This window comes from Mesoplodon bidens, assembly GCF_964165515.1.
Source record: "Mesoplodon bidens genome assembly, chromosome: 10".
Lineage (NCBI taxonomy): Eukaryota > Metazoa > Chordata > Mammalia > Artiodactyla > Ziphiidae > Mesoplodon > Mesoplodon bidens.
In genome coordinates, this window is record NC_138172.1 from 31,387,226 (window position 1) to 31,414,971 (window position 27,746).

A 27,746-nucleotide genomic window follows, 5' to 3' on the forward strand; every position below is an offset into this window, starting at 1 on the left:
CCGTCCCCACTTCCCTTCTTCTTACAGGTGCCCACCCATCCCCGCACTCGCTTCAGCCCCCTCAGTAATGCTAGAAGAGCTCCTGGATCCAAGGTGCCAGGTATCTGCATTCCTGTCTGCCTTTCCTAGCCCTGGGCTTGCCAGACTCTCCTCTACCATGTGTCTAGCCTGTGGCTGTCCTCGCAGGTCTCTCTCCAGCCTTGGTCTGACTCCTGACACCAGCCTGAGTCCGTAAGACTGGCTGCAACTTTCCTGCTCCTGGCTCCTGCTTCTGTATCAGACTCAGTTTGGCCATACTTCTCTCTTCACATCCTGTTGCTTCCAAAATTCTAATGCATGTTATAAAATGTCCCCTGAGGTTTCAGATAGCCTGACAAATAGAAAAGCTATCTGAATTTTCAGGGAAATGCATTTAAGGAAGTCACTCAAATTACTTTTAGACGAGTAAGACTTTCTGGCTGTGGAACGTAGCAACTTCCTCTGGGTCTTCCCTGGACTCTGGAAAGAGGGTGAGTAGCTCTGCACATTACAAGGGCCCAGAAGGCCCCTCCACACCCCATACTGACCCACAGCCATAGACGGTGCAGGAGGGAAGGAGTCTACAGGCACTGAGTCTGGCGGTCGTCCGTAAGTCATTTCATACAGTAAGTGGCCAAAGCAGTGGACGTCCACACTCTCCAATGTCTGCAGAAGAAAAGAGAGCAGCGGCATATTTGGCCTTTGCTTTGGCTTTGTGAATCCCAAGCCTCCTGCCCTGGGCTTCCACTAAGAAATATGGCCCGGGGGCAACCCCACTCACAACTGGTAGTGATGACCCAATTCCAAAGACTTTTGTAAAAGCTCACAAAACACTGCTCTGACCAAAGGTCTTGGTCCTACCCTCCATGGTATTCCAGTCACTGGTTCCATGCCCTCCTTGTCCCAGCTACCACTTCAACTAGCCTCTCGGAGAAAGAGCAGTGCTGTGGGAGAACAGCGCCAACAGGAATGCCTACCCCAACTGTACCTGTCACTGCTTAGTGCGTTATCTCTTACAGTGGCAGATCATGCATCCTGCCATGGGGATAATTTATACCTAAATATAAACCTGCTGTTTCATGACTTTCAGCAACTTACATTGATTTTCCTGAATTGTGAGAAATAAGATCGGTAGAAGGAAGGAAGGCCCAACAAGGAATTCTCAAGGTCCAGCAGCCGGCAAGTGTCCCCTTCCAACATCACGTTGGAAGCATGAAGATGCCCATAAGGGAATCCCTTGTCATGGAGAAACTTTAGTACCTATTAAAAAATAGGTAGAGGTCACATTCCCCCCCGCCCCAACTCGTTCAGATACAAGACAGGTTAAACTTTGCTTTTTCAGTCAATATATTTTGAAATAAAACCAAACCGGTCACTGGGGAGATTCCTAGAAAAAAAATTAAACAAGATAGCTGTGTTATCTTGGCACCAAGATAAAGATCAACCGAAAATAACACAAAAGTTGGTACTCACACAATAAAGTTCTTAAATCAGACACTAACTTAGGAATTTCCAATAGCTAAGCTTTTGGAACTTTGTTGATCTAAATTACTGCCTTAGTCTCAAATGTTTGCTTTTTGGGATAAAATATGACAATGTCACCAGTTTATAAGCCATCAGACAACTTAAACTACTTTGGATATTGCCTGAGAACTTTCCCAAAAGAGTATGGTGAGGCTGGGTGAAATTTCAATGCAACTTAAACCAAAATTAAATAACTCTTACCTCTAATATTTGCCGCCCATATGTTTTTATTTGCTGAAGTTCAAGGCCTTGAATCTTCTTAGGGTTGCAGTACTTCCTTAGGAATGGGTCTTTTGGTTTTGCCTTTGGAAAGGAACAAAGAGCACATAAGAAGGCAGGAGACTGGTCAAATTCTACACACGGCCTCCCTGAACAGGCAGCACGCTAAGAGGCTGGGGGACACCAGATGAGTCCAGCTGTCAGGATGTGGGCTCTTAAATATGGCAGTCTGCACAGTTAATAGAAAGAGGCTGACCTGGGTTCCAGCCTTTCTCTAGTCCAGTGAAGACGCAGAAGTCTTGTATACTGTTAGAATTCTTCAGTATTGCTTTTTTTAACATACAGAAGTGTTAATTATAGTTATCATGTTGTATACTACATCTCTAGTACTTATTTATATTACTTATCTTACAGCTGTGAGTTTATACCTTTTGACAGCCTTCTTCCACTTCCCCCTCACCGCCCCCCTCCCCACCTCTGGGGACCACAAACCTGATCTCTTTTTCTATGAGTTTGTAAAGCTTCTCAGTATATTTTTAAAAAATTTTTTTACAGCTTTATTGAGATAGTTCAACATTGCTTTGTTAAGTCAAAGTCATAAACTTTAAAATTGACCTAAGAGCAGCCTACAATGTAATGGATATAATCAAGTAATGTTCAACCTTCCCTCATGTGGAGAAAGGAATGCTCTTTAGCCAAACTGGGTAGTTTCTATTGCTAAGATAAAAATTAATTCCAAATAAAATTAAAATTAAATCCTCAGGGCCTAGCTTCTGGAAGCCTAGGGATCAAGCATGAATAACAGGTTCTTAAGGGACTTGAGAACTTCTTTATGACCATGAATTTGCACCACAAGTACCTTGTAGATCAGGTCCTTCAAAGTTCCTTTTTCATTAAACATTCTAATTAGCAATGCTGAGGATTCGTTAGCTGTGGCAAAGGTAACACGATAGATGTAAGGGTGCTGCCGAAACAAAAAAGAAATTCACATTTATCTGCATCAGCATCTACGCTCCTTGTAGATCCAGGATCTGGTTATGCAGAGTCAAGTACCAGGTGGATAGTTTAATTGCACATAAGTGCAGAATATTCCCGGAACACATGGCATTTTCAAGTTATTAGAGGTCAATTAGTAATTCATTTTTTAGATGAGAGAAGGAAGGTAAACTATAGTGACAATGGGTAAATGATGAGCTAAGCTCTCCAAGTGAAGGTGTCTGCTTTGGTACGAGTAGTCTCACAGTTCAGACAAAAGTGTGGTGCAAGAGAAAGTCTGCATTTTTGGAACGGTGGTTTTAATATTCTGCCTCTGTAAATTGGTAAGAAATACAGCCAAATCCTAGAACAGCCAAGTGGGAACCAGGATAAATGTGTCTTCACTCACAGCTTTGCCTAAACATTCCACACTGCTGTTTAGTGACAAGCCTGGGAGTGTAACAGCCAGGAAAAAAGCAACAGCAGCCATCTTTCGGCATTATGGCCCTTTTCCAGGGCAGCTAGCATGAATCTTCCTGTCCCTCTACTGGAGTGTGCAATGGATGTCGACAAAGTGGGGTGGGGAGTAAGGCAAATTATTTAATGACTGAAAGAAAAGTCCTCACATGACCTGGAATTTTGGTTACATGGACCAATTGGCTTCAGGTATTACAGTGTCCATTAGCTCAAAGGAGTACCATGAGTATTTAAACCCTTGGGAGCTGGGCTGTGCAAGGACTTGATGAGCAGGGATTGAGTGGGTCGGGGGATGGAAGGGTGTGCCCAGGGAAATATAGTAAATTGATCATGAAGTTTCTCCTGATTATCACATCAAAGTGATTGCTGCTGATATTTTAATGGCTTTATTAAATATAATTCACATCCCATTATAAAGTGAACTCAATGGTTTTCAGTACACTCAGAACTGTGCAACTATCACACAATCTAATTTTAGAACATGTTCATCACCTCAAAATGAAACCCAATGAATACAATAAAAATCCTTGAGTCCATATTGATTTAAATAGACAAAGAAGAGAGAAGAGGAAGCTAGTCCTTACAGTAGAATGCCAACTAATAAATAGAAGAGGAATGATGGAATTAGAAAATCTCTGTGAATGCTAAAACTAGTGGATTTGATAAAAACAGTCTATTTATACAGTCTCAAAAAAATCTCCTTCAATTACTTATTAATTCTAGTTATTTATCTTATAAAAATAATTAAGGAAGGGTACAAATGTTTAGCCAAAATTGTTCACTATGGCTTTTTTTTTTTAATAAGAGCAAAAAACTAGAAGTGATCCAAATGTCTAATAGATTAGCTGAGTGAATTGAGTTAGAGCCAAGGATAATTCTAACGCAGCCAGTAATAATGATATTACACTATATTTATTAACAATAAAAGATGTCCATGGTATACCATTAACAACAACAAAAAATCAGGTTTTAAAACAATATCTGTATCATTTTTCAAATATAATCATATAAAATTCTAGAAAAGTAACAACTGGACATTCTGGTTCATACTTCTGGTTGGTTGGAATTATGGGCAAGTTTTATTTTACTTTTGCTTTTCTGTGTTTTCTGAGTTTCTGTAATTAATATGCACCATCTTTTAATTTATTTATTTACTTTTGCTTGTTTGTTTGTTTGTTTTGGCCACACCACATGGCATGCAGGATCTTAGTTCCCCCAACCAGGGACTGAACCCATGCCCCCTGCAGCAGAAGTGTGGAGTCTTAACCACTGGACCGCCAGAGAAGTCCTGCACTATCTTCTTTTTAAAAAGCACATCCATTAAAAGAAACTAAGAATTGGGTGCTCACAGCCTGTGTGACCCAACTAATCAAACTCAAAGACCACAGCGTTTGTTTTTTGGCCAGGCATCACACCTCATTAAAAGCTTGGTTTTGCTAGCCTGACAAGACACTCTATCTTCAAGAATGAACTTGCCAGGACTTCCCTCATGGCGCAGTGGTTAAGAATCCCCCTGCCAGGGTTTCCGTGGTGGCACAGTGGTTAAGAATCCGCCTGCCGATGCAGGGGACACGGGTTCGAGCCCTGGTCCGGGAATATCCCACATGCCGCAGAGCAACTAAGCTTGTGTGCCACAACTACTGAGCCTGCGCTCTAGAACCCACGAGCCACAACTACTCAGCCCGGGAGCCTAGAGCCCGTTCTCCACAACAAGAGAAGCCACCGCAGTGACAAGCCCATGCACTGCAACGAAGAGTAGCCTCCACTCACCGCAGCTAGAGAAAGCCCGCGCAGAGCAATGAAGACCTAATGCAGCCAAAAATAAATAAATAAAATAAATTAAAAAAAAAAAAAAAAAAAAAAAAAAAAAAAAAAAAAAAAGAATCCCCCTGCCAATGCAGGGGACACAGGTTTGATGCCTGGTCTGGGAAGATCCCACATGCCACGGAGCAACTAAGCCCGTGCACCACAACTACTGAACCTGCACTCTAGAGCCCGTGAGCTGCAACTACTGAAGCCCACGCACCCTAGAGCCCGCATGCTGCAACTACTGAGCTCACGTGTTCCAACTACTGAAGCCCTCATGCCTAGAGCCCACGCTCCGCAACAAGAGAAGCCACCAATGAGAAGCCCGCGCACTGCAATGAAGGGCAGACCCTGCTCGCCACAACTAGAGAAAGCCCGCGTGCAGCAATGAAGACCCAACACAGCCAAAAAAAAAACAAACTTTTTTTTAAAAAAAAGAAGGAACTTGCCAACCCAACTGGACAGGTCAGATTAATTGTGCTCATTCAAGGGTCCCACATCCTCATGCAAAAAACAGATAAAGAACATCAACACTAACTCAATTTTCTGGCCAGATTACTCTTTTCCTTAAAAATTTCTGCATATATTTTGAAATACACTCATGACATTCTTTCCACTGAAAGCCTTCGATTAGAATCCTTCATCCAGTTTACCTAAAACTGTATCAGTTCTGTTTTCTCAGGCTGGAAACAGCTCTTTCAATTCACTGATACAAACGTCCTTACCAAGAACAAGAGGCTCAGAGAAGTGGCTGCTTTCCTATTCTGGTATTTGCTTAAAACACAAAAACTACATTTACATTACCACATGTGTCATGGATTGTCTAGAGGTCATGAATGTCATTTAAATGGCCTCTGATCTATGGGAGTAGCCCTGAGTGCTCTCAGTCTGAAATGAAATCCACTGTACCTCTCCATTCTCAAGCCTAGACTATTTCCAGCTCTTCTGTCCATGGTCACTCATGAGAAAACATGAGAAAACACTGTGAATCTCTCATCAGCACCAAGAATAATAGAAGGACTTGTACTCACCAAACAGGATGGCAGAAGTTTGATTAGACACTGAAAATCTTTATCTGACAGATACTTGTCAGGACCAAGGTCAGCCTGCAAACACGGGAAGAAATATCAGGGTGCTGTCTTGGTCATCAAAAGAAAAACTCCTTATAAGTCTTTCCTTTTTTCTTTTTTTCATGTTTCTTTCTTTTTTTTTTGGCAGTGCCACATGGCTTGCGGGATCTTAGTTCCCCGACCAGAGATTGAGCCTGCGCCCCCTGCAATGGAAGCGCGAGAGTCCTAACCACTAACCAAAGAATTCTCGAGTCTTTCCCTTTTTTTAATCTGTCCAAATATATAACTGCAAACCAAAGATGAAAACCACATTAATTCTTGCTGTCTCACGACCTTTCTGGAGAGATAGCATATAAACATACAAATACTAGGACTTAACTGTAATCTTACCTAATTCCATTAATCAAGTGTATCACTAGAACTCTCAAAGTGATAGATAAAACAAAGTATTACCCAAGTATTTTCTTTAAAACAAACTGCCAAACTGTCAACCCTAAAGAGGTTACAGAAAACTATTTTAAACTGTTTGTATTTTTTTCCAAATGTTTACTAGTTGATCAAATATAATCACATTGATACTACCAACTGCATAAAAAAGTGACTTAAAATGACTCTCCTTTGATGTGTGACTAAGGAGGCCTTTACATCACTCAGGAGCACAATACAATTTTGTAATTCTCTTGTCAATATCTGCTTTCATAAACCCATCTGAAGTCCTTGAAATGAGCCTGAAACAAAAAAAGCTAGCTTACCCAGCTTAACACTAGTCGTTCCTTTGGCTGATTTTTAATCTTCATCAAGAAATATTTCTTCCTTATCCTCCAACCTGTCATAAAAGCAGAGATGTATTTATAGCTACATGATTGTACACCGATATGTTCTGGTGACCAAGTAATTAATAAAAATTAATTTTGGAAATATTATTCATAGCTATACAGGCGCCATTAAACAACTATTTGGTAATACTGACATGGTAAAAGCTGAACTAAAAAAAAAAAAAAAAAACAAAGAAATTACTCTACTCATGGAAAAGGGAAAACAGCACTTCAGTTTAGATTTAGTGAAAAAGATAAAACAAGAATGAATGATGGTTCTGACACTATTAGTTACTACCACCCAAATCTTCAGATGGAGCTTTAACCAAGATTCATTAAGTAATCAAAGTTAAGGACTGCATCCTAAAACTGTACGGAGGCAAGAAGAAAAAGAAATCACTTGCATTTCTTATGCCTTTCACCTGCATAAAAACTTTCTTGGGATACTTATAAGGAAGCATGACAAAGAACCCAGTTCTCTGATCTTTCTTAACAGAATGGGCATGCCAGTTTCTCACCTATGTCTTTCAATGGTTCCACCACCTCCCACTTTGGTTCTGATCGGAAGAACATGGAAACCTGTTGTAAGGCAATCTCTGCAAAGATATTTTAGAAACTCATTAGTCAAACATTATCAGGAAAGTGCCATACGCTTAAGATATTATTCTTGCAAATGAAATTCTTATGGTCTATGACCTTCTTGAAAAACTTAATTATAAAAAAATGAATACAGACTAAATAAAATGTGGGATTCTAGATTGGATCCTGGAATAGAATAAGATCATTAATGGAAAAGCTAGTGAAATCTGAATAAAACTATAGTTAATAGTAATGTACCAATGCTAATTCCTTAGTTTTGACAAATGTGCCATGCTTACATAAGATGTTAACATTAGGGGAAAATGGGTGAGGGGTATATGGAAACTCTGTTCTATCACTGCCATTTTTTCTGTAAATCTAAAATTATTCCAAAATAAAAAGTTTATTAAAGAAAAGAAAGTAATTACTAATGGAATAATTACTTATACTAGAAGATCTGAAATATGCAAACTAGTTGGCTTAACCCAAGAATTCAATATACGCAACAGACAACAACCCGAGCACAAAACTCAAAGCGTATTGTAAGCTCAGCTTGGAATAGCATTAAATGTTGCTCCAAGTGATATTTATCCCACCTTCATTCCTCATGAAATTAAAGCTTTCACCAACAAAGAAGCGATTAGCCTTAAATATATACATACTGGAAATAAAAGCCAGTGTTTTAGAAAAACATCCATGTACAGCAACAATATGGTTCTATGGTGGGAAATTACCATATGCCTGTTTACTGGAAAAAAATCCACCCTTCTCTTTGTGTTTATTTATCATGAGAACGTTTCCCCCTTCTAAGAAGACAATGAAAAGAGGAAGTTCTTTAAAGTTCACTGTATAAAGAAATTATCAGAATAACTGTGTTTTTACATTTCCTGCAAAAAGCAACATCTATAATTTGCTATTTTCCCTCAGTGTAGTGAGTGAATGAAGCCACACTGGATCCCTGAAAGCAAACAGCAATCCTGCAATTTCATTGTGGAACTGCTCCTCTGCCTAGCATTAGTTACATCCCAGGCACGAGGGATGTAGCAGAAATGTTTTCCATGTGTCAAAATGACCTAGTCTGGAATTAACTATGCCGAGAGCTAGGCAAACAATATCATTTTGATATATTTTACAGTATATTATGAATTGAGATTTGGGGAAGAAAACAATCTTACTGACTCAATATGTAAAGTGTCAGTGTTGTCCACACATAAGAGAACACGAGATGACAGACACAGAACAGACTCCATTTACATTTGTTTTAACTACTCCAATGTGACAACGCATTTGGAGAGGTTCGGAGTGGCAGAAGCAGATTAATTTTTATAACCGACACTGGGAACTCTGAACCTCCTACCTCTTCTCTAAGTAATGCGGATATAAAATGCTTTTAGTATTTCCAAAATAACTTGAACATAAACTACTTAAAAAGATACTCTTTTACGTGAAAATCATAACAACTTTGAGGAGGATTATGAAAAATAATTTTCTAAATGGGATACAATGTCATTCTCAGAGACTGTAAAGGACAGTTGGTTCAAAACTAACAGTGACTCATAATTCCCCACAATATCATTATTCCACAATGTTTACTGTATGCTACTATACATTATACATTGTTTTAGGAGTGGGGGAAACAGCTGTGAGCAAGTGGAAAATGGTAGATTTGTTACTGGCAAATTTAGGACTAGAAAATAGCTTTTTTTACCTCTGGGGTCAGGGAGTTGTAGACAGGACATTTTCTTTCCTCTGAACTATGATTTATTGTCAGTAAATCACGTGACTACCACGCTCCCGATATTAATTCCTTCTCTCCCCAGATTCAGGTAACACACTTCAAACCTAAACATCTACTCCTCTGCTAAGAAGCCTTTATTGGGGCCCCATTTCCTTCCCAAATCAAAACCAAGCTTCTAGCTCTGGCTCTACCTTACCCTTCTGTCTCCACGCCCCACAGTGTATGAGCCTCACACTCTTCACTGAGATTTGCCTGCCAAGGCCCCTGAAGACTGGTCTACCTCCGCCCCTTGGCATTTTCTATTCCTACCCAGCTATCCTTTGAGGCTTAGCCCAAATTTGCTGCTCCCCTAGCCAGGACTCCCTCCCTTCTTCCCTCCTCTGCACACTTCGGTGCTACACCTGTCCCTCTCCTATGGGATCCTGTCTCACATTAGGGCTACTGTCTTCCACTAGACTGTGAACTCTGGCTGGAAAGAAATATCTTAACAGGGCAGAGCCCACAGCCATACGAAAATACTTCTTTCTCTCTGGGAGCACTGGCCCTTGCCTCTTGGCCTGGCTAACTTCTACTCACCCTGCAGATCTCTATGTAGATACCACCTCTTCTGGGAAGCCTTCCTCCATCTTCAGATCTGGATCATCTGCACCCTGACCCTCACCCTCAAGGTGCTGCCATGTTTTTAACCTGCCACGGTCTTCACCTGTCAACCTCCCTGCAGAAGTGCCATGGGGTGGGCATGGGATTAGGAGACTATTCATTCCTCGGTGCTGTATTCGTAGCACCTGGCACATAGTAGGTACTCAATAAATAGTTGATGAAGTAAGAACTAAGGGATCAATACATGTTCAATGGATGTGGACACTCTCTCCCATTAGAACATGAAATCCATGAAAAGGAAGGCATTTGCCCTCCATTTCTCTAGCAGTGACACATGGGAAAAGCTGCATGCTCAGTAGTTGCTGATAAACAAGCCCCAGACAGGAAATGCAAAGCAATGCTTTCAAGTCCATCCCGTGCCTCCCACAGAGCTCAGACTTCTCAGCTCAGAACGTACCAGCTGCCCCCACTGTGTGCAGCCTTTGACGTCCTAGATCCCAGCCCTGTGGGATGACTAAAGGGAATAAACACTGACTCCTCCAATCCCACAACTGGGCTCCAGATCCCCCAAACTACTACAGCATGTGATATTGCAGTGGCCTGCACAGTGGATGTGGGCCTCCAGCCTCTCTGAAGCATCCTGCTCTTGTTCTGAATATAACCTCATCTTCCCTCCCACCCTCCCCTCCTGCCCAATCCCTCTCTCACTCCCTCCTTCCCTTCATCTTGGAGTCATCTACTATCTGACCTGTTCATAGGATTCCTGGGCATTTAGGACTAGAAGAGAGCTTCGACACTACCTGGTCCACTGTCCCCACTCCCACCTCCTGTGTTATAGGTCAGGACCTCAAGGCCTATAACAGAGTGGAAATGCTGCTAATAACAAAGCTGGGACCAGGATGCAGATCTCTTGATTTCTGGTCCAAGTGACTTCTGCGTGGACATTAAAAGCTTCCTTACGGGGCTTCCCTGGTGGCGCAGTGGTTGGGGGTCCGCCTGCCAAGGCAGGGGACACGGGTTCGTGCCCTGGTCCGGGAAGATCCCACATGCCACGGAGCGGCTGGGCCCATGAGCCATGGCCGCTGAGCCTGCACGTCCGGAGCCTGTGCTCCGCAACGGGAGAGGCCACAACAGTGAGAGGCCCGCGTACAAAAAAAAAAAAAAAAAAGCTTCCTTACGGAGTCGTTTACGGGGAAAGACAGCTACAGTGCAGTGAAGCACCTTGCTAACAAGATGAATAAGGTGGTGTGTGTGTGCGTGCATGCATGTGTTTCCCAACACAAACCCCTCATGACCGGGAGACACCTGTTTTCCCTGTACAGTAGCTGCCCTCAATTAGACTTCCTAATTCAAATGAACACCTCAAAACCTGCCCTCAACAAAGCACCAAGGACCTATATTTCCCTCTGTGAATCTGGTCATAAGGAAAACATAAGAAAAAGAAAAAAGGGACCAGCAATCCCAAGCTGGGGACCCAGGGAGGAGAGGAGGCAGCTGCTGATGTCCTCCGAGCTCCTAGTCACCCATCCCCTGGGGAACGGGTGGTATCAACAGTTCCCCTCCAACAAAGCACCTTCGGGCTCAGTCAGAGCAACAGGCAGGAATGTGAGCATGGTGATTTCGGCCACATTTGAATGCAGAACTCAAATCCTGCTGCAGTGAAGCTGGGTGGTGAGCACAGACCATTTGGAAACTGATGAGAGGTAGAGACGTTATCCATATTAAAGGGAAACTGGCTCTGCTTAGGGAAGTGCCAGAAGTTTGAGGTGTGCAGGGAGCCACGCTGTAAGTTTTGGGAAACCTGAACAAGTCTGTCTGGCTTTTTGGGGAATGGCTCAGTTAAGATGGTGTGGAGGAGGTGGCCTGGGTTTCCCTTTCCTGAGGCTGCTGGTGAGTCAGCATAGAGGAAAGACAAGTTCTGACATTTCATGCAAAGGGGGAAATAAATCAGCACTTCTCTGAAAACAGCATCCATCCCTTACTTTTTCATCAGGACTGTGCCCTCTAAATAGCAGCAGCTTCTTGAGCATTTGAGTTCTGGCAGGAGTCTCTGACAATTTTCTTATACTCCTGCCCACATCTGCTTTGGACTCCTGACTGTCTGCCATGCTGGGAGAGGGGAAAAATCAGGACAAGAGCAGCATGTGAGAGAGGTACAATAGAAGGAAATACAGGGATCAGACAACCTTCCAGGGGTTGAGGAGCATTTCAACTGGGAAACATTCAGACACTGGACACTTGTACAATCATGCAAACGTGCAACCCTAGGTAAGGTGCTTCTTGGGGGGGGGCCACTCATGTATAAAACGAGAGGGTTCTACTGGAACTCATCAGTGAGTTCGGTAAAGTTGCAGGATACAAAATTAATATACAGAGGCTGGTTGCATTTCTGTATACTAACAACACACTATCAGAAAGAAAAAGTAAGAAAACAATTCCATTTACAAGCACATCAAAAAGAGTAAAATACCTAGGAATAAGTCCAATTAAAGAGGTAAAAGACCTGTACTTTGAAAACTCTAAGACCCTAATGAAAGAAATTGAAGAGGACATAAACAGATGGAAAGATATACCATGTTCTTGGATTGGAAGAATTAATATTGCTAAAATGACTGTACTACCCAAGGCAATCTACAGATTCAGTGCAATCCCTATCAAATACCACTGGCATTTTTCACAGAGCTAGAAGAAATAATTCTAAATTTGTATGGAAACACAAAAGATCTTGAATAGCCAAAACAATCTTGAGAAAGAAGAACAAGCTGGAAGTATCATGCTCCTGATTTCAAAGTATGCTACAGAGTTACAGTAATCAAAACAGTATGGTATTGGCACGCACGTGCATACGTGCACATGCACACACAGAGAACAAAGGAACAGAATAGAGAACCCAGAAATGAACCCATACTTCTATGAGCAGTTAATCTATGACAAAGGAGGCAAGAATACACTATGGAAAGAGGCAGCCTCTTCAATAAATGGTACTGGGAAACCTCGACAGCTACATGCAATAGAACCAAACTGGCTACTCTGTCACATCATGTACAACGGTAAACTAAAAAATGGATTAAAGACGTGAACCTAAGACCCAAAACCATAAAACTCCTAGGAGATAACATAGGTGGTAAGCTCTTTGACACTGGTCTTAGCGATATCTTTTTGGATATGTCTCCTCAAGCAGGGGAAAAACAAAAAGCAAAAACCAACAAATGGGACCTAATCAAACTTAAAAGCTTTTGCACAGCAAAGGAAACCATCAACAAAACAAAAAGGCCACCTACTGAATGGGAGAACATATTTGCACACAGTATGGCTGACAAGTGGTTAATATCCAAAATATGCAAAGAACTCATACAACCCAACATCAAAAAACCAAACAACCCTATTAAAAAATGGGCAGAGTACTTGAATAGACATTTTTCCAAAGACAACATACAGATGGCCAACAGGCATACAAAAAGATGCTCAACACTACTAACCATCATGGAAATGCAAATCAAAACCACAATGAGGTATCACCTCATACCCATCAGAAGGGCTATCATCAAAAGGACCACAAATAGGGACTTCCCTGGTGGTGCAGTGGTTGGGAGTCCGCCTGCCAATGCAGGGGATATGGGTTCGAGCCCTGGTCCGGGAAGATCCCACGTGCCGTGGAGCAACTGAGCCCATGCGCCACAACTACTGAGCCAGCGTGCCACAACTACTGAGGCCCACGCGCCTAGAGCCCGTGCTCTGCAACATGAGAAGCCCGTGCACCACAACGAAGAGTAGCCCCTGCTCGCCGCAACTAGAGAAAGCCCGTGAGCAGCAACGAAGACCTAATGCAGCCAAAAATAAATAAATAAATTTATTAAAAAAAAAAAAAATAGGACCACAAATAAAAACCAAGTGTTGGTAAAGATGTGGAGAAAAGAGAACCCTTGTGCACTGCTGGTGAGAATGTAACGTGGTGCAGCCACTATGGAAAATGATATGGAGGTTCCTCAAAAAGTTAAAAGTAGAAGTACCATATGATTCAGCAATTCCACTCCTGGGTATATATCAGAAGAAAATGAAAATGAAAATTAGAAAAAAATATATGCACCCCCATGTTCATTATGGCATTATTTACAATAGCCAAGATATGGAAGCAATCTAAGTGTCACAAGGGAATATTAATCAGCCACAAAAAAGAATGAAATCTTGCCATTTGCAACCACGTGGATGGATACAGTCAATAACTACATAATATCTTTGTATGGTGACATATCATAAGTTGACATCATCAACTTTTCATGATGATTATTTGAAATGTATAGAAACATCAAATCACAGTGTTGTGTAACAGGAACTAACGTAGTGTTGTAGGTCAATTATTCTTCAAAAACAAACTCATAGAAAAAGAGATCAGATCTGTGGTTACCAGAGGTGGGGGCTAGGGGATAGGGGGATGGGGAATTGAATGAAGGTGGCCAAAAGGTACAAACTTCCACTTATAAGATAAATAAGTACTAGGGATGTAACACACAACATGATAAATATAATTAACACTGCTGTACATTACATATGAAAGTTAACAAGAGAGTAAATCCTAAGAGTTCTCATCACAAGGAAAAAATTTTTTTCTATTTAATTTTGCATCTGTATGAGATGAGAGATGTTCACTAAACTTATTGTGATAATCATTTCACAATGTATGTAAGTCAAATCATTATGCTGTACACCTTAAACTTATACAGTGCTGTATATCAATTATATCTCAATAAAACTGGAAGGAAAACAACAACAAAAAAATAACATTAAAAAATAAAACGAGGGCTTCCCTGTTGGCGCAGTGGTTGAGAGTCCGCCTGCCGATGCAGGGGACACGGGTTCATGCCCCGGTCCGGGAAGATCCCACATGCCATGGAGTGGCTGGGCTCGTGAGCCATGGCCGCTGAGCCTGCGTGTCCGGAGCCTGTGCTCCACAACGGGAGAGGCCACAACAGTGAGACGCCCGTGTACCGCAAAAATGAGTGAGTGAGTGAGTGAGTGAGTGAGTAAGTAAGTAAATAAATAAATATATATATATATAAAATAAAACGAGAGGGTTAGTTTTGATACATCTGCTCCAAGATCCCTGCTAGCTCTGACCCCCGGCAACTCAAGGTACTTCTGGTATAAGCTGCCTGAGAACAGGGAGCACATCTTCTTCACACCTGCACCCCAACACCCAGCCCTGCAGCCAGCACGTGGCACAGGCAGAACAGACAGTCAAGGTTTATGGAATGAATGGCATCATCACGTGTGCATTACACCTTGATGCTTGCCCTAGGAGAACATTAGCAGACACCCTCAGAAAAAAATGTGGACAAACCAATGAAGAGGGCTGGGTTGGGACTGATTTGATAAAAGTCAATCTAGGGACTTCCCTGGTGGCACAGTGGTTAAGAATCCACCTGCCAATGCAGGGGACACAGGTTCGAGCCCTGCTTTGGGAAGATCCCACATGCCATGGAGCAACTAGGCCCGTGTGCCACAACTACTGAGCCTGAGCTCTAGGGCCCGCGAGCCACAACTACTGAGCCCGCGTGCCACAACTACTGAAGCCCGCATGACTGGAGCCCGTGCTCCACAACAAGAGAAGCCACCACAATGAGAAGCCCGTGCACTGCAATGAAGACCCAACTCAGCCAAAAATAAACAAATAAACTTAAAAAAAAAAAAAAAGTCAATCCAGAAGGCCCATGATCTGATAATTCTGAGAAGAAGCGAGGTAAATAAAGCATGGTGAAATGAAAGCCAAGCGAGATATACTCTGAAAGAATGCGAGCTGTCATGGGAGCCCCTTTTCTCCTATGTGAACCAAGAAACAAGTGGGGGAAGGATGCAAGCCTTGTAACAATTCATTGTTACTTACAGTAAATGTGAGTTTGAAATTAACTTTCCTTCACTTGATTGCATTCTAGAAACGCATTTTTCTTACAGGCACTTCCATTAGAAGACGGCAGGTACGTTCTAGGACAAGGCTTCTCAGACTTTAATATGCATGCAAACCACATGGCAACCTTGTTAAAACCACATCCTGATTCTAGGTTTAGGCTGGGGCCTAAATCCTGCGTTACTGACAAGCTTCCAGTGATGCCAGTGCTGCTGTCAGAGGACCACACTGTAAGTAGCAAGTTCTAACAGTGGTTTTCAAACTCGGCAGGCAATTAGAATCTCTAGGGGAGATTTACAAATTAGGAACCCAATCCACAGAGATTCTGATTTAATTGGCATGAATGCAGCCTGGGCATCAGGATTTTTTAAAGCTCCCCTGGTGGATTATATTATGCAGAAAAGTTTGGTGCCTGACAAGTAGTCCTCTATTTCCCTCTATCTGACACAGAAATAAAAATGTCTCCCTCCAATTACTTCAAAAGCAGCGTTCTGAGGACCTAAAATGGAGCCTGTAAACAATCTATTCTTTTAGCAAGGAAATCAGCTTATTAATAATACCCAGAGTTCCACTTAGACTCTAAGCATGGTTTAGCTTTAAAAAAACAGTTGAATTCTAGTCACTGGTTCAGTTCTACAACAGTTTCTATTGGTCTCTTCAAGGCCACGCCAGAGTGCATTAAATATTTAATCACTCATTCTGCTGACAACGGGCTTACATTACTGATGCTACCTTTGTGTGTGACTGGCATCCTTTCCAACTCAGGCCCCTGGCTGCCACCCACCCTGACCCAGGGAAGGTTTGGAAGAGAACCTCCTCTTCTTTAGGCTTTGCACAGAGTGGATTTCAGCAAGCAACGGGGAAGACACAGAAAGAACACTTCTGGATCACTGTTGTGTTTAAAGTAATTCCCAGAAAAACCAGGCATAGTATATACTGTAAACACAAAAACAGAGCCAAATACAAATCAAATTGAGATTACTGTATAGATTATTGTGGACTATTTACTCTGTTTTGTCAGGGAAGATAATAAAGACAAGACTCTGTACACAGACAATAAGTTCTCCTCCATATTTTTCTAAACAGACATCACAAACATTTTAGAACAATTTTCTTCTTATATATCTAAGGTAAAAATATAATCAGGTAATTATTAGTAAATGAATAACACCCTGTAACAGATGTACACATCTCCCCATTTGGAAGAAGAATTTCTCCCACGTATATTATCTCCAGCAAAGAAAAGTGCCTCTTTTGTCCCAGGACTGTAGCTGATAGATCCCTCTACTTACCAGTATAGCTTGCAGAATAGTTGTTTGGATCTAAAAACTTCTTAACCAGCTCACAATTAGACAAGATATGATTTGTGGTGATAACGTTCAGATAATTCTGAAGACCTTTCTGCCTCTCAGCTATGAACTCACGATCCATGTTACCAATCAATTTTTTGGGAGGAAGAGGTAGACTTAGGCCTGCAATCTTTAATTAAAAAAAAACAGTATTATACTCATGTCATCCCCAAATAAGATACATTATCAGAATCCTGAGCCATCATATTTCATTAGGTCTAAGGCATTTTAGGATGCATCCTAATTTGTCATACTATAAAAATGTGAAAAACCATAACAACTGAGAATTGATAAAGTGCTTTATTCAGCGTAGCAACTTTAAAACTTAATTTTGTAATGTGGTTTTTTTATCAAACATATACATGAACATAATTTCAAGAGTCAAATAGTTCTTTTTTTATTATTACTAGCAGTCCCACAGTGCTCCTACTACCACCCCCCCAACAGGTGACATATCCATTCCCCACTCCCCAGAGGCAGCCACATTCAACTCTTTCAGATGATCTTCTGGAATAGGGGAATGTTCACATTGTTATGTCTTGATTTTTCACTTTTAGGCATTATCTGTAAGTTTCTAATTATGGAAGATTAGGATTAAGTTCTCTTTCACAATCCTAATCTCATTCCATACACGTTCTATTACTACTCCTTCCAAAATAGTGATGTTATAATTTTATTTAGTGCAATATTCATATTTACATTAGGTAAGTGATATTCACAACTGACCCAAAGAGCATGGTTATTATTCCTTTCTGTCAATTAGTAGTCTTTTTAAGTTTTCTATTCAACTCCAAACTCTCCGCCTAAGCCTTTTCTCAACACATTCAGATACAAAGATGTATCAATTTTATCTTCTTAAGGAGTACCTTCCAGAACCCACCAACCTGCTCCAAGCAGGACTGGTGGTCCCTATACCTGCTGCAAAGCTGGCATCCTGGGACATCCCTTCACCATCATGCTGAAGAAGCTTTTGCCCTTTCTCCTGCTGAACCCCATTTCTATATCCATACCTGCCCTTTTCTTAGATAATTCCCTGACTTTGTGTGGAGATACCCTCTGTCAGCTTCCTAAAAAGGGAGCAAGGGAGATAAATTTTTTGAAACCTTACATGTTAAAAAAGTCTTTATTCTACCCTCACACTTGATTGATAATGAGTCTTGATATGGAATTCTAAGTTGGAAATACATTTCTTCCTCAGAATTTTTAGGAACTACATTATTGTCTTTTAGTTTCTGGTGCTGCTGTTAAAGGTTCAAGCAGTAGATTCTTCATTCTGGTTTTTTTCTCTCCCTGGAAGCTTTTAGGATCTTCTCTTTGACCTCGGTTTGTGAATTCCATGTGCCTTTATGTGGCTCTATTTTCATTCTCTGTGCTGAGTACTCGGCCCTTTCAATCTAGAAACTAATATCCTTACATTCTTCGGTATTTTCTTGTATTAGGTCATTATTTCTTCCTCTCCATTCCCTTTGCTTTCTTTTTCTAGAACTCCTGTTTTCCAATGTTGGACTTTCTGGACTGGTCCTCTATTCTTATATTTTCCCTCCCATTTTCCACCTATGTTAAACATTTTCTCCCTGGGATATTTCCTCTATCTTTCAGCCCTTTTAAAGAGTTTTCATTCCTACTATTATATTTTTTACTTCTAAATACTTTTCTTTCCTTAATAGCATCCTGATGTAATGTAATACAATTTTTTATCTCTCTGAGATTATAAAAGACAATTTTTCTAAGAACCTGTGACCTCACTCTCTTTAGCTCTTTCCTCTTAGGCTGGACAGATCCTCCCAAAAGAATCTTCCAGTCTCCTGCCTGGAGGGTCTACGCCTGACTGCCAGTATTCTGGGAGCTGAAAGGAAGAAGAGGGCTTGGCTGGGGGCAGGGGTGGGGAGTAGTCAGGGTCTCCTGTTTGTTATGTAAATTTTCCAACTATGCCTGCATTCTCCAGTCCAAAGACTGTCCTACCCTCTCTAGGGAATAAACTCAGTTTTTCTACTGGAGGGAGAAGAGCAGCCATAAGTTGCTCAGATGGGGAGATGTGGTGATCTGACTGCTTAAACATACTTTCAACTCCTGATTTTAGCTTGACCTCAGCCCAGGCTGCAGGCAGCAGCTGGTGCTGTCAATTGCTAAATCTTTTGGAGGTTCTGTGGTATAAATTGGGACCCCAATGGGTTAGCCACCCTCACTGCCATCTCAGAATTCTGCCTTCCCATATCTGCTTAATTAGTTAGCTCTCATCCATTGGATTTTCAGTTTCAAATGTTTTTGTTGTAGTTTTCTCCTCTCCTATTCTATTTGTCCTTGAGGGTATGTGTGTGTGTGCGTGCGTGTGTGTGTGTGTGTGTGTGTGTGTGTAAGATCAATTTACTGTTGTTTTAGAGTGGCTTCAGGAGAGAGGAAAAGTAAATGCGGGTGCTCAATCTATCATTTTCCAGATCATTTAAAACTTTATGAGTCCCGGGCTTCCCTGGTGGCGCAGTGGTTAAGAATCCACCTGTCAATGCAGGGGACAAGGGTTCGATCCCTAGTCCGGGAAGATTCCACACAACTAAGCCCGTGCGCCACAACTACTGAGCCTGCGCTCTAGAGCCTGCGAGCCACAACTACTGAAGCCAAGGTGCCTAGAGCCCGAGCTCTGCCACAAGAGAAGACATCGTGATGAGAAGCACGTGCACCGCAACGAAGAGTAGCCCCCACTCACCACAACTAGAGAAAGCCCACGCACGGGAACGAAGACCCAATGCAGCCGAAAATAAATTAATTAAATAAATTAAAAAAAACAAACTTAGCATATCACTCAATTATAAATGTAGGCCATAAACCTGGTATTATTAGCAATATCTGACTTTTGCCACTAAAAGAAAACACAAATATTTAAATATTAAATTATAGTGGCTGAAGATATCTTGAAATTAAAAAAACAAACAACAAAAAAACTTTATAAGTCCTTTTTCTTTTTTGGCCACACCGAGCGGCATTCAGGATCGTAGATCCCCAACCAGGGATCGAACCTGGGCCCCTGGCAGTGAAAGCACGGAGTCCTAACCACTGGACTGCCAGGTAATTCCCTATGAATCTATTTTTTAAACTTAAAAAAACAAGTGTCAGATTGGTATCTTAATTTAATGAGCAAAACTGCTTTCAAAGAGCACTGCTAGCCTACACTTGTACGTAGATTACAGCTGTCCGAGTGGCATGTGTATTGACCAAGGGGAAGGTCTAAAGAGAAGGGCATCTTGAATTCAGACAAGCATGTCATCTAAATCATCCATGTGAATGAACCTAACTTAGCCTGTTCCACTCTGTTGTATTTTTCAAACAATGCTGAAGACCTTGAACTTGATATTGGGCAAGATGAAAAGGTTGGTTGACAATTCTAAATTGCCTATTTCTCCAACATATTTATGAAAATATGTCAGAACATACTTAGAGTGAATTTTCCACCATGGCAAAATTCATTGCCAGATGACACACTTCAATTTCAGGTTGTTTTCCTCACTCATACAATTAGGCTTTACCTAACAGCAGTTCCTTTATTAGCTAAGTACAAAGCATACTTATGAAGAAAGCACATCACTCAGCTAGCACACATCCAAGCTAATCGTTTTATTATTATTTTTGTTCAGGAGCATTATGTAATACAGGGGAATCAAAGGTAATATATTACTGAAAACATAACTGATTTCTTTTAAAAACTCCCTTATTAAGTTGTAGGATATAATCTCATTTGTGTGTGTATGTATGTGTGTGTGTATAAGCCCAGGCATATAGTTATACTATGCACCAAAAATGTCTAAAAGGACTCACACTACCTGCTTGAGAATAGCTACCTCTGGGAGTGGGTTGGTGAAATAATTTTTATTTCTATACTATGAAATGTTAACACTTCTCATTTACTACTTTTTTCAATTAAAAAAAAGAAAGAAAGAAAAAACCCTTTTGCTCATCAAAGTGATCATATACACAACAAGGATTTTTAAAAAATTACTATCGGCCAATATCAGCTCATTTTCCTGCACTACCTGCCCAAGAGCAGACCCAGCTGAACCTCACACATCACTCGGAATGGACAGTCACATCTGACAACATTGGATTCAAACCCCAACAGGGCTATTTTTTTTTGGGGGGGGTGCTATTTTTCATTCATGAATTTGATAAGCTATCTGTTTCAAACTTTGTGGCCTCCAAGCTTGAGCCAATCTTTTTTTTCATGCTTCATTTCTCTTTAGGAAAATGTATTGATCTGCCCAGACATCCCATCAGCTCTTCCAAATCAACAGGTGAAACAGAGTTCTTTGCCAACAGCTGTGATTAGAGTGTCCCTGCCATGTCAGTCTGCTAGACAGATGGGAGGTGTTTTCCTGCCCTGGTTTAAGATCTCACAATAAATATTCCTAAAAGTATTAAAACTATGCTGTGTGTGTTACTTTAAAATCTTGCCTTTGAGGGACTTCCCTGGTGGTCCAGTGGTTAAGACTCCATGCTCCCAATTCAGGGGCCCCGGGTTCGATCCCTGGTCAGGGAACTAGATCCCGCATGCTGCAGCTAAGAGCCCAAATGCCACAACTAAAAAGATCCCGCATGCCATAATGAAGATCCCACATGTGGCAACTAGAAGATCCTGCCACAACAAAGATCCCGTGTGCCGCAATTAAGATCCGGCGCAGCCAAATAAATAAAATTTTTTTTAAAGTTCACTAAAAAATAAATAAATTAAAAAAACTAAACTAAAATAAAATCTTGCCTTTGAAAGGAGATTAACATTCAAGAGAAACTTCTCTTTCAGCTTCCTCCCAGAATTTCTCAAATGCTTACCAGTCACAGAATATAAAATTCAGAACTCCCATGACTAATTAGAAAGGAGGGAGAGAGAGTACTAGCACATAAAGTGATGAAGCCACTAAGTCAGTGATTTCCTAGACACCTCCACAGGGATGGCTTCAAGCCAATCATCCCATTTTTTATTGTTCCCTCTTCAACGTACCCTATGTATTCCCTTCTTGAGTTCCTTGTATAAAGGAAAAGAGAACAAGAAGGCCAGCAGAGAAGTCCCCAAAGTTCCTCCATTCATAACACCTGTAGAGTGACAAAGCAAAGGGGGGATGACAGCCAAACTGGGGTCTGAAGCCCATAATCTGACCCATGCTAGCCTAACAGAAGCTTCTAAATTCCATGACAAACTCTATCAGTTTCAAGAAAACTAGCTTTTTGTCTGGAGGAAAAACCTCCTAACTCTGAATCTACTAGTCTCTCATTTCTGTTATCAGACCTTAACGATCTGTAAATTGTCTTCAACTACATTCTAGGGAGTGTTCTAGGGAGTTCTAAGCTCTCAACAGACCCTAATTTGTCCCCATTTCCCCCCAGTGTTCAGTAGTCTCTCCTACGTCAACAATGGGCAGTACAACCAAATCACAAAACATTTGTGCTACAACAGACCTGAGAAGTCATCTGGTTCAGCCCCTTGGCTTCAGACGGGGAGAGTGAGGAGAGAGAGAGGAAGTAACTGAGCCCAGGTCTCAGGGCTGGTAAGGGGCAGAGGCTGGGTCCCATGCCAAGTCTGAGGGTTCCCTGCCAGTTCCCATCACTGCAGCTCCTTCTTCTTTTTCTGTGTCGCATGCTATCTCCCTAGATGGTCACCAATTTGATGGTGCCTTTAAACTAAGGTGGTGATTTTTCTTCACTGTTACCACAAGATATGCTCACTATAAAAAGTTGGGAAAGTACAGTTTTTTCTCTGTTTTTCCACTTATATAGCTTGCATGTGTTTACTTGTACCAAACTTGGAAAGTACAGAACAGTATAAAGAACCAGAAAAAAACATAACCCATAATCCTGCCACCTGGGGATCCCCATTGTTAACATTTTGGCATATTTCCTTCCAACCTTTTTTCCTAAACATTTCAATGTAATTATTATATTGCATGTATAATTTTACATCCTGCTTTTTTTTTTTTTTTTTTGCTTAGGTATGTTTCCTATTGGACTCGGACAACTCTGAATATGTGTATTATATTTCTCTTTTTTCAGCACGAACTCATTTATCTGTCAGAAGGGTAATCAGACACTGAAATTCATGGTCACAATTTTATTCTGTGGTTTTGGAATCTTTTTGGTCTGTTTTATGGAGGTTGTTTTGAAATTATTTTGTTGCCAAAAAGCTGTATGTGCTTTCTTCTGTTTGTTTACTTGGATCCAGAAAAACCTCCCACTGAAGTGCTGTCTGGCCATATCCTGCCCAGCACAAGCCAACATCAACACATGTACATATTTGCATTTGAAATAAGATGCACAGTGAAAGTGCCCATTTTAAAAAGGAAAATTACACTGATGCAAAAATAAAATTCTATTATATTAAAAAGGCTATAATTGAATAGTCATGGAGATTCAACTTTATATCCCCAAAGAAAGAACAAATAGGAGATAAAATCCTCCTCCCCACCCCCCATTCTTGGGGGCTAGGCCTAGGCAATTTCAATTTCAGAAGTATTTTTCCCATGATTCTTACCCAGCCATGGCTGAACGGCACTGTACAAAATCACTCCCCATTCTGGGACTTCCCTGGTGGCGCAGTGGTTAAGAATCCGCCTGCCAATGCAGGGGACATGGGTTTGAGCCCTGGTCCGGGAAGATCCCACATGCTGTGGAGCAACTAAGCCCACAAGCTACAACTACTGAGCCGATGTGCCACAACTACTGAAGCCCGTGTGCCTAAAGCCCACGCACCGCAACAAAGAGAAGCCCCCACTTGCCACAACTAGACAAAGCCCATGCACAGCAACAAAGACCCAATGCAGTCAAAAATTTTTAAATTAAATAAATTTATTTTTTTTAAATGTAGACAGACAACATGTGTGAAATGCAGGACCATATGTCAATTACAAGGAGGTCTGCAGATACTCAGGCCAGTTCTACTGGAAGGAAAATAAGGCATTCATGCTTTCAGCAGTGTTATAAATAATGTGAAAGGCTGGACTCTACAAATGCTATTTTTCCAAAGTCTGGTCAATAAAAAATGGCCTTTTGAAGGAAACAAAGCATTACGCTGCCCCCCAGGCATCAGTCCTCCTGACCTTTGTGGACAGGATCAGAGGTCACTCAGAATGAGTGATGATGATAGCCAGTTCACCTCCCAGCTGGGCTGGTCGTAAGCCAAGCACTCTGGCTCAAGGGTTTATGCTACCAATCAAAGCTGAGATATGATACAAGCCCAGTGGTCTTCAATAACCCATGGCCCCTGAAGGCCCATCTACCAGGTGAAGACATGGGTGGTACTGCCAGTACCTACAGTGCTAACACTTCTCTAGGACCCTTCGAACATTACCAGCACTAGCTTTGTTTCCAGCTCATCCCTCTTTCCATTATGGCCACCAAGTTACATTTAAATCAAAGGGATTTAGAAATACATATTTAAGAGAAAAAAGTTACACTGAGGGACTTCCCTGGTGGCGCAGTGGTTAAGAATCTGCCTGCCAATGCAGGGGACATGGGTTCTATCCCTTGTCCAGGAAGATCCCACATGCCGTGGAGCAACCAAGCCCGTGCGCCACAACTACTGAAGCCCGCATGCCCTAGAGCCCGTTCTCCGCAACAAGAGTAGTCACTGCAATGAGAAGCCCGCGCACCGCAACGAAGAGTAACCCCCGCGCACAGCAACGAAGACCCAATGCAGCCAAAAAATAAATTTAAAAAGTAAAAAAAAAAAAAGTTACACTGAAAAAGGCTGAGTCTCTAGTTACTGCTGAGTGTTGTTGATCTGCAATGCTGACTATGCAGCCTTGTTTAAGAGAGTCTGAGAGTCCCAGCTCTCAGTGAACAACTCTAGCAACCCATTTAGTCATTCCTAACCTGCGAAAAGGAGATAACACACAGCATCCCATGATTGTGGTAAGGACGCAGTCTGGCACAAAGGTACCTAGCTGCAAGGTGACAATTATAAATGATGTTTATTCCCCAAAGTTTATTTTTAGAGTCACACATCATCTGTTTAAAGTATGAGCATATCTCCTTTGTTAGGGAAATTTGCTAATTTCTTGTTCCTAATATTGTTGTTTCCAACCAGTTTCTAAGATACCCCAAGCAATAAATGTGTGTCATTGATGTTTTAAAATAATTACCTGCAAGCTGTTGTTCAGCAAATCAAAGTCACTGTATCTCCTAACAATCTGTAAGAAATAAAAGTGGTGTTTTGATTCAGCAAAGACCATCAATTTTCATTTCCCTATTTAATATTTATTGGCATTTTAGAGCCAAGGCACTTGCATTAAGGGTAGCAGGGCTTATATACCTGGTGCTTAACTTGCTTAACTCAGCAGCCCCAGAAAACAGACCAAGCAGTGCCCCCCGAGTTGGCTGGGCCATGGGAAACTGGTTAACGCTAGCCAAACTCGCAAGATGCCAACAGGTAAGAAAGAATGATGATGTATTTGTTTCCAGGGTGAATAGCCCTTTCAGTATTTTTTTTTTTTATTAACCAGGCACCTAGAAAGATGAATTAATGATTTACAAAAAAAAAAAAGTTTTAGTGAACATGAAATTAAAGTTAAAGCATGTGGACAGTCTTGAGGCCATTTCATCCTTGCCCTGGATAAAACTTGCCCCATTTGAGATCCAACCAGTCTAGAGATTGGACGCATCTGCAGGCAGAGAGGCCACACCGCTCTCTGATTCCCCGTTTCCCCTCTTGGCCAACAGTCCACATCCACTGTGTATGCATTCTTTCTTAGTTATGTTGATGCCATTGATTAGGCCATAGCCAAATTCCACTAGCTCTTCAGTCTCCGGGGAAGGAAGTTATTTTGCTTTCAAAAAGTTTTTTCAATCTTTATTGATGATTCTCAAATATTAGTGTGCATAAGAATTACTTGGAGATCACCTAGGAATTCAGGAATTTAAGGAGGTTAAGTATCTACATTTTTGTTAAGTATCTATCCCGCAGGACTCTAAAGCATTGGATCTAGAAAACTACATCAAGGGTTGATTTTTCTGGTAGGATATTGTCCTTGGGCCTGTTTGACAAATATACATCAGAAAGTTAAACATGAGGCCATCCCTGGTAAGTGCAAAGGAGCAAAAGGTAGTACAATAGTTAACCACAGAGAATGTGCAAATTCCAAACCTGTTTTGTCAGGGATATAAGCGTGACCTTGGGCCAGTTACTTACCTTTTGAATGTAAAATGGGGTTAATACTATCACACAGAACTGGCTTTAAAGGGCTAAGTGAATTAATGTGCCTAACAATAAATGCTCAACTGATGTTAAATATTATAATTATTCCAACAAAAAGCAGTTTGAATTTTCAGGCAAAGAAAAGACCAAGTATGGGTCACTGAGGTCAAAGACTGCTTAAGGTGAGAGGTAAGGTTCAACCTGGGCTATGAAGGACAAGGTAAGATTTTTGGAAGGCAGGAGGGTCATTATAATTACTAAAGCAGGAAAGAAATGGTCCCTGTACAGAATTCAGCCACCCTCTGCAAGTCAACTGGGATGGGAAGCACCTCTAGATCTATATAGTAAGTTCTGCCTCTCTGAGGCCACCTGTGAGGAAAGCAGGCCCTGGGGCTGTAAGCAGATCCTTACCTCTGGTCAGTGTGGGAACTAGCACTAGAAATTGTCCATGACTGGACTTGGGAGTCCATGAAATGCACAATGTCCAGGGCACTGTCTCACCCTTCTACCTGGTGGGCTGAACGTTAACCTGCCTCACCCAAGCCATGGCTTCAGGTGAGGAGGTTTGAATTACTAGGAACAAAGCAAGTAATTTGCCTACCCCACTTACTCTGTGTCCAGCTGGAGAACAAATTCCTACTCTCTGTAGTAACATACACGAATTAAACCAAACAACTGGGAACATAAAAGACTTTTATAATACATGTGTTAGAGCTAAACGTTTATATCTAAAAGACATATGATTAATATAGTTTTTCCAGATTTTTAGATGCCCCAAGTCAGAATTTTGTTTAAACATTTTTCTAATGACAAAAAAAAAAAAAAAAAATGCTTACCTGCCAGCTATTTTCTACAGAAATTCCTCTTTGTACCCGAATGATATATTCCTAAAAAAGAAGGGGAAAGGAGCCTCAATTATAAAACACCCAAATCATGCAGCTATATGGATGGACCTAGAGATTATCATACTAAGTGAAGTAAGTCAGACAGAGAAAAACAAATATCATAAGATATCACTTATATGTGGAATCTAAAAAAAAAAATTATACAAATGGACTTATGTACAAAACAGAAATAGACTCAGATATAGAAAATAAACTTATGGTTACCAAAGGGGAAAGTGGGGGCTGGGGGGAGGGATAAATTAGGAGTTTGGGATTAAAATATACACATTACTATATATAAAATAGATAACTAACAAGGACCTACTGTACAGCACAGGGAACTCTACTCAATATCTTGTAATAACCTATAATGGAAAGGAATCTAAAAAAGAATACATATCTGAATCACTCTGCTGTACACCTGAAATTAATACATTGTAAATCAACTATATTTTAATAAAAACAAATTTTTAATAAGAAACAAAACAGAACAAAAAAACCACCCAAATCAGAGGATCAAAAATATTAAGTGAAAGCATCAGATAAAGTAGACTTCAGAGCAAAGACTACTAGAAACAGAGAGGGACATAAAGATACAAGGGTAATCTCGCAGCAAGACAT

At 41.1% G+C, this 27,746-nt stretch overlaps 1 protein-coding gene across 4 annotated transcripts in view; it reads right to left on the minus strand.

The window, feature by feature from the left end:
- Nucleotides 1-27,746, minus strand: part of PXK (PX domain containing serine/threonine kinase like) — a 77,267-nt gene that overhangs the window by 24,463 nt on the left and 25,058 nt on the right. For all 4 annotated transcript variants that reach the window (XM_081246934.1, XM_081246936.1, XM_081246933.1 and 1 more), the window contains exons 2-11: nt 27,078-27,128; nt 25,190-25,237; nt 17,016-17,202; nt 7,423-7,500; nt 6,842-6,915; nt 6,051-6,125; nt 2,621-2,725; nt 1,744-1,845; nt 1,117-1,278; nt 567-684 (exon numbers count right to left, since the gene is read on the minus strand). In XM_081246934.1, the coding sequence (XP_081103060.1) occupies nt 567-684; nt 1,117-1,278; nt 1,744-1,845; nt 2,621-2,725; nt 6,051-6,125; nt 6,842-6,915; nt 7,423-7,500; nt 17,016-17,202; nt 25,190-25,237; nt 27,078-27,128 (1,000 nt within the window). The remainder of the gene's footprint in view (nt 1-566; nt 685-1,116; nt 1,279-1,743; nt 1,846-2,620; nt 2,726-6,050; nt 6,126-6,841; nt 6,916-7,422; nt 7,501-17,015; nt 17,203-25,189; nt 25,238-27,077; nt 27,129-27,746) is intronic.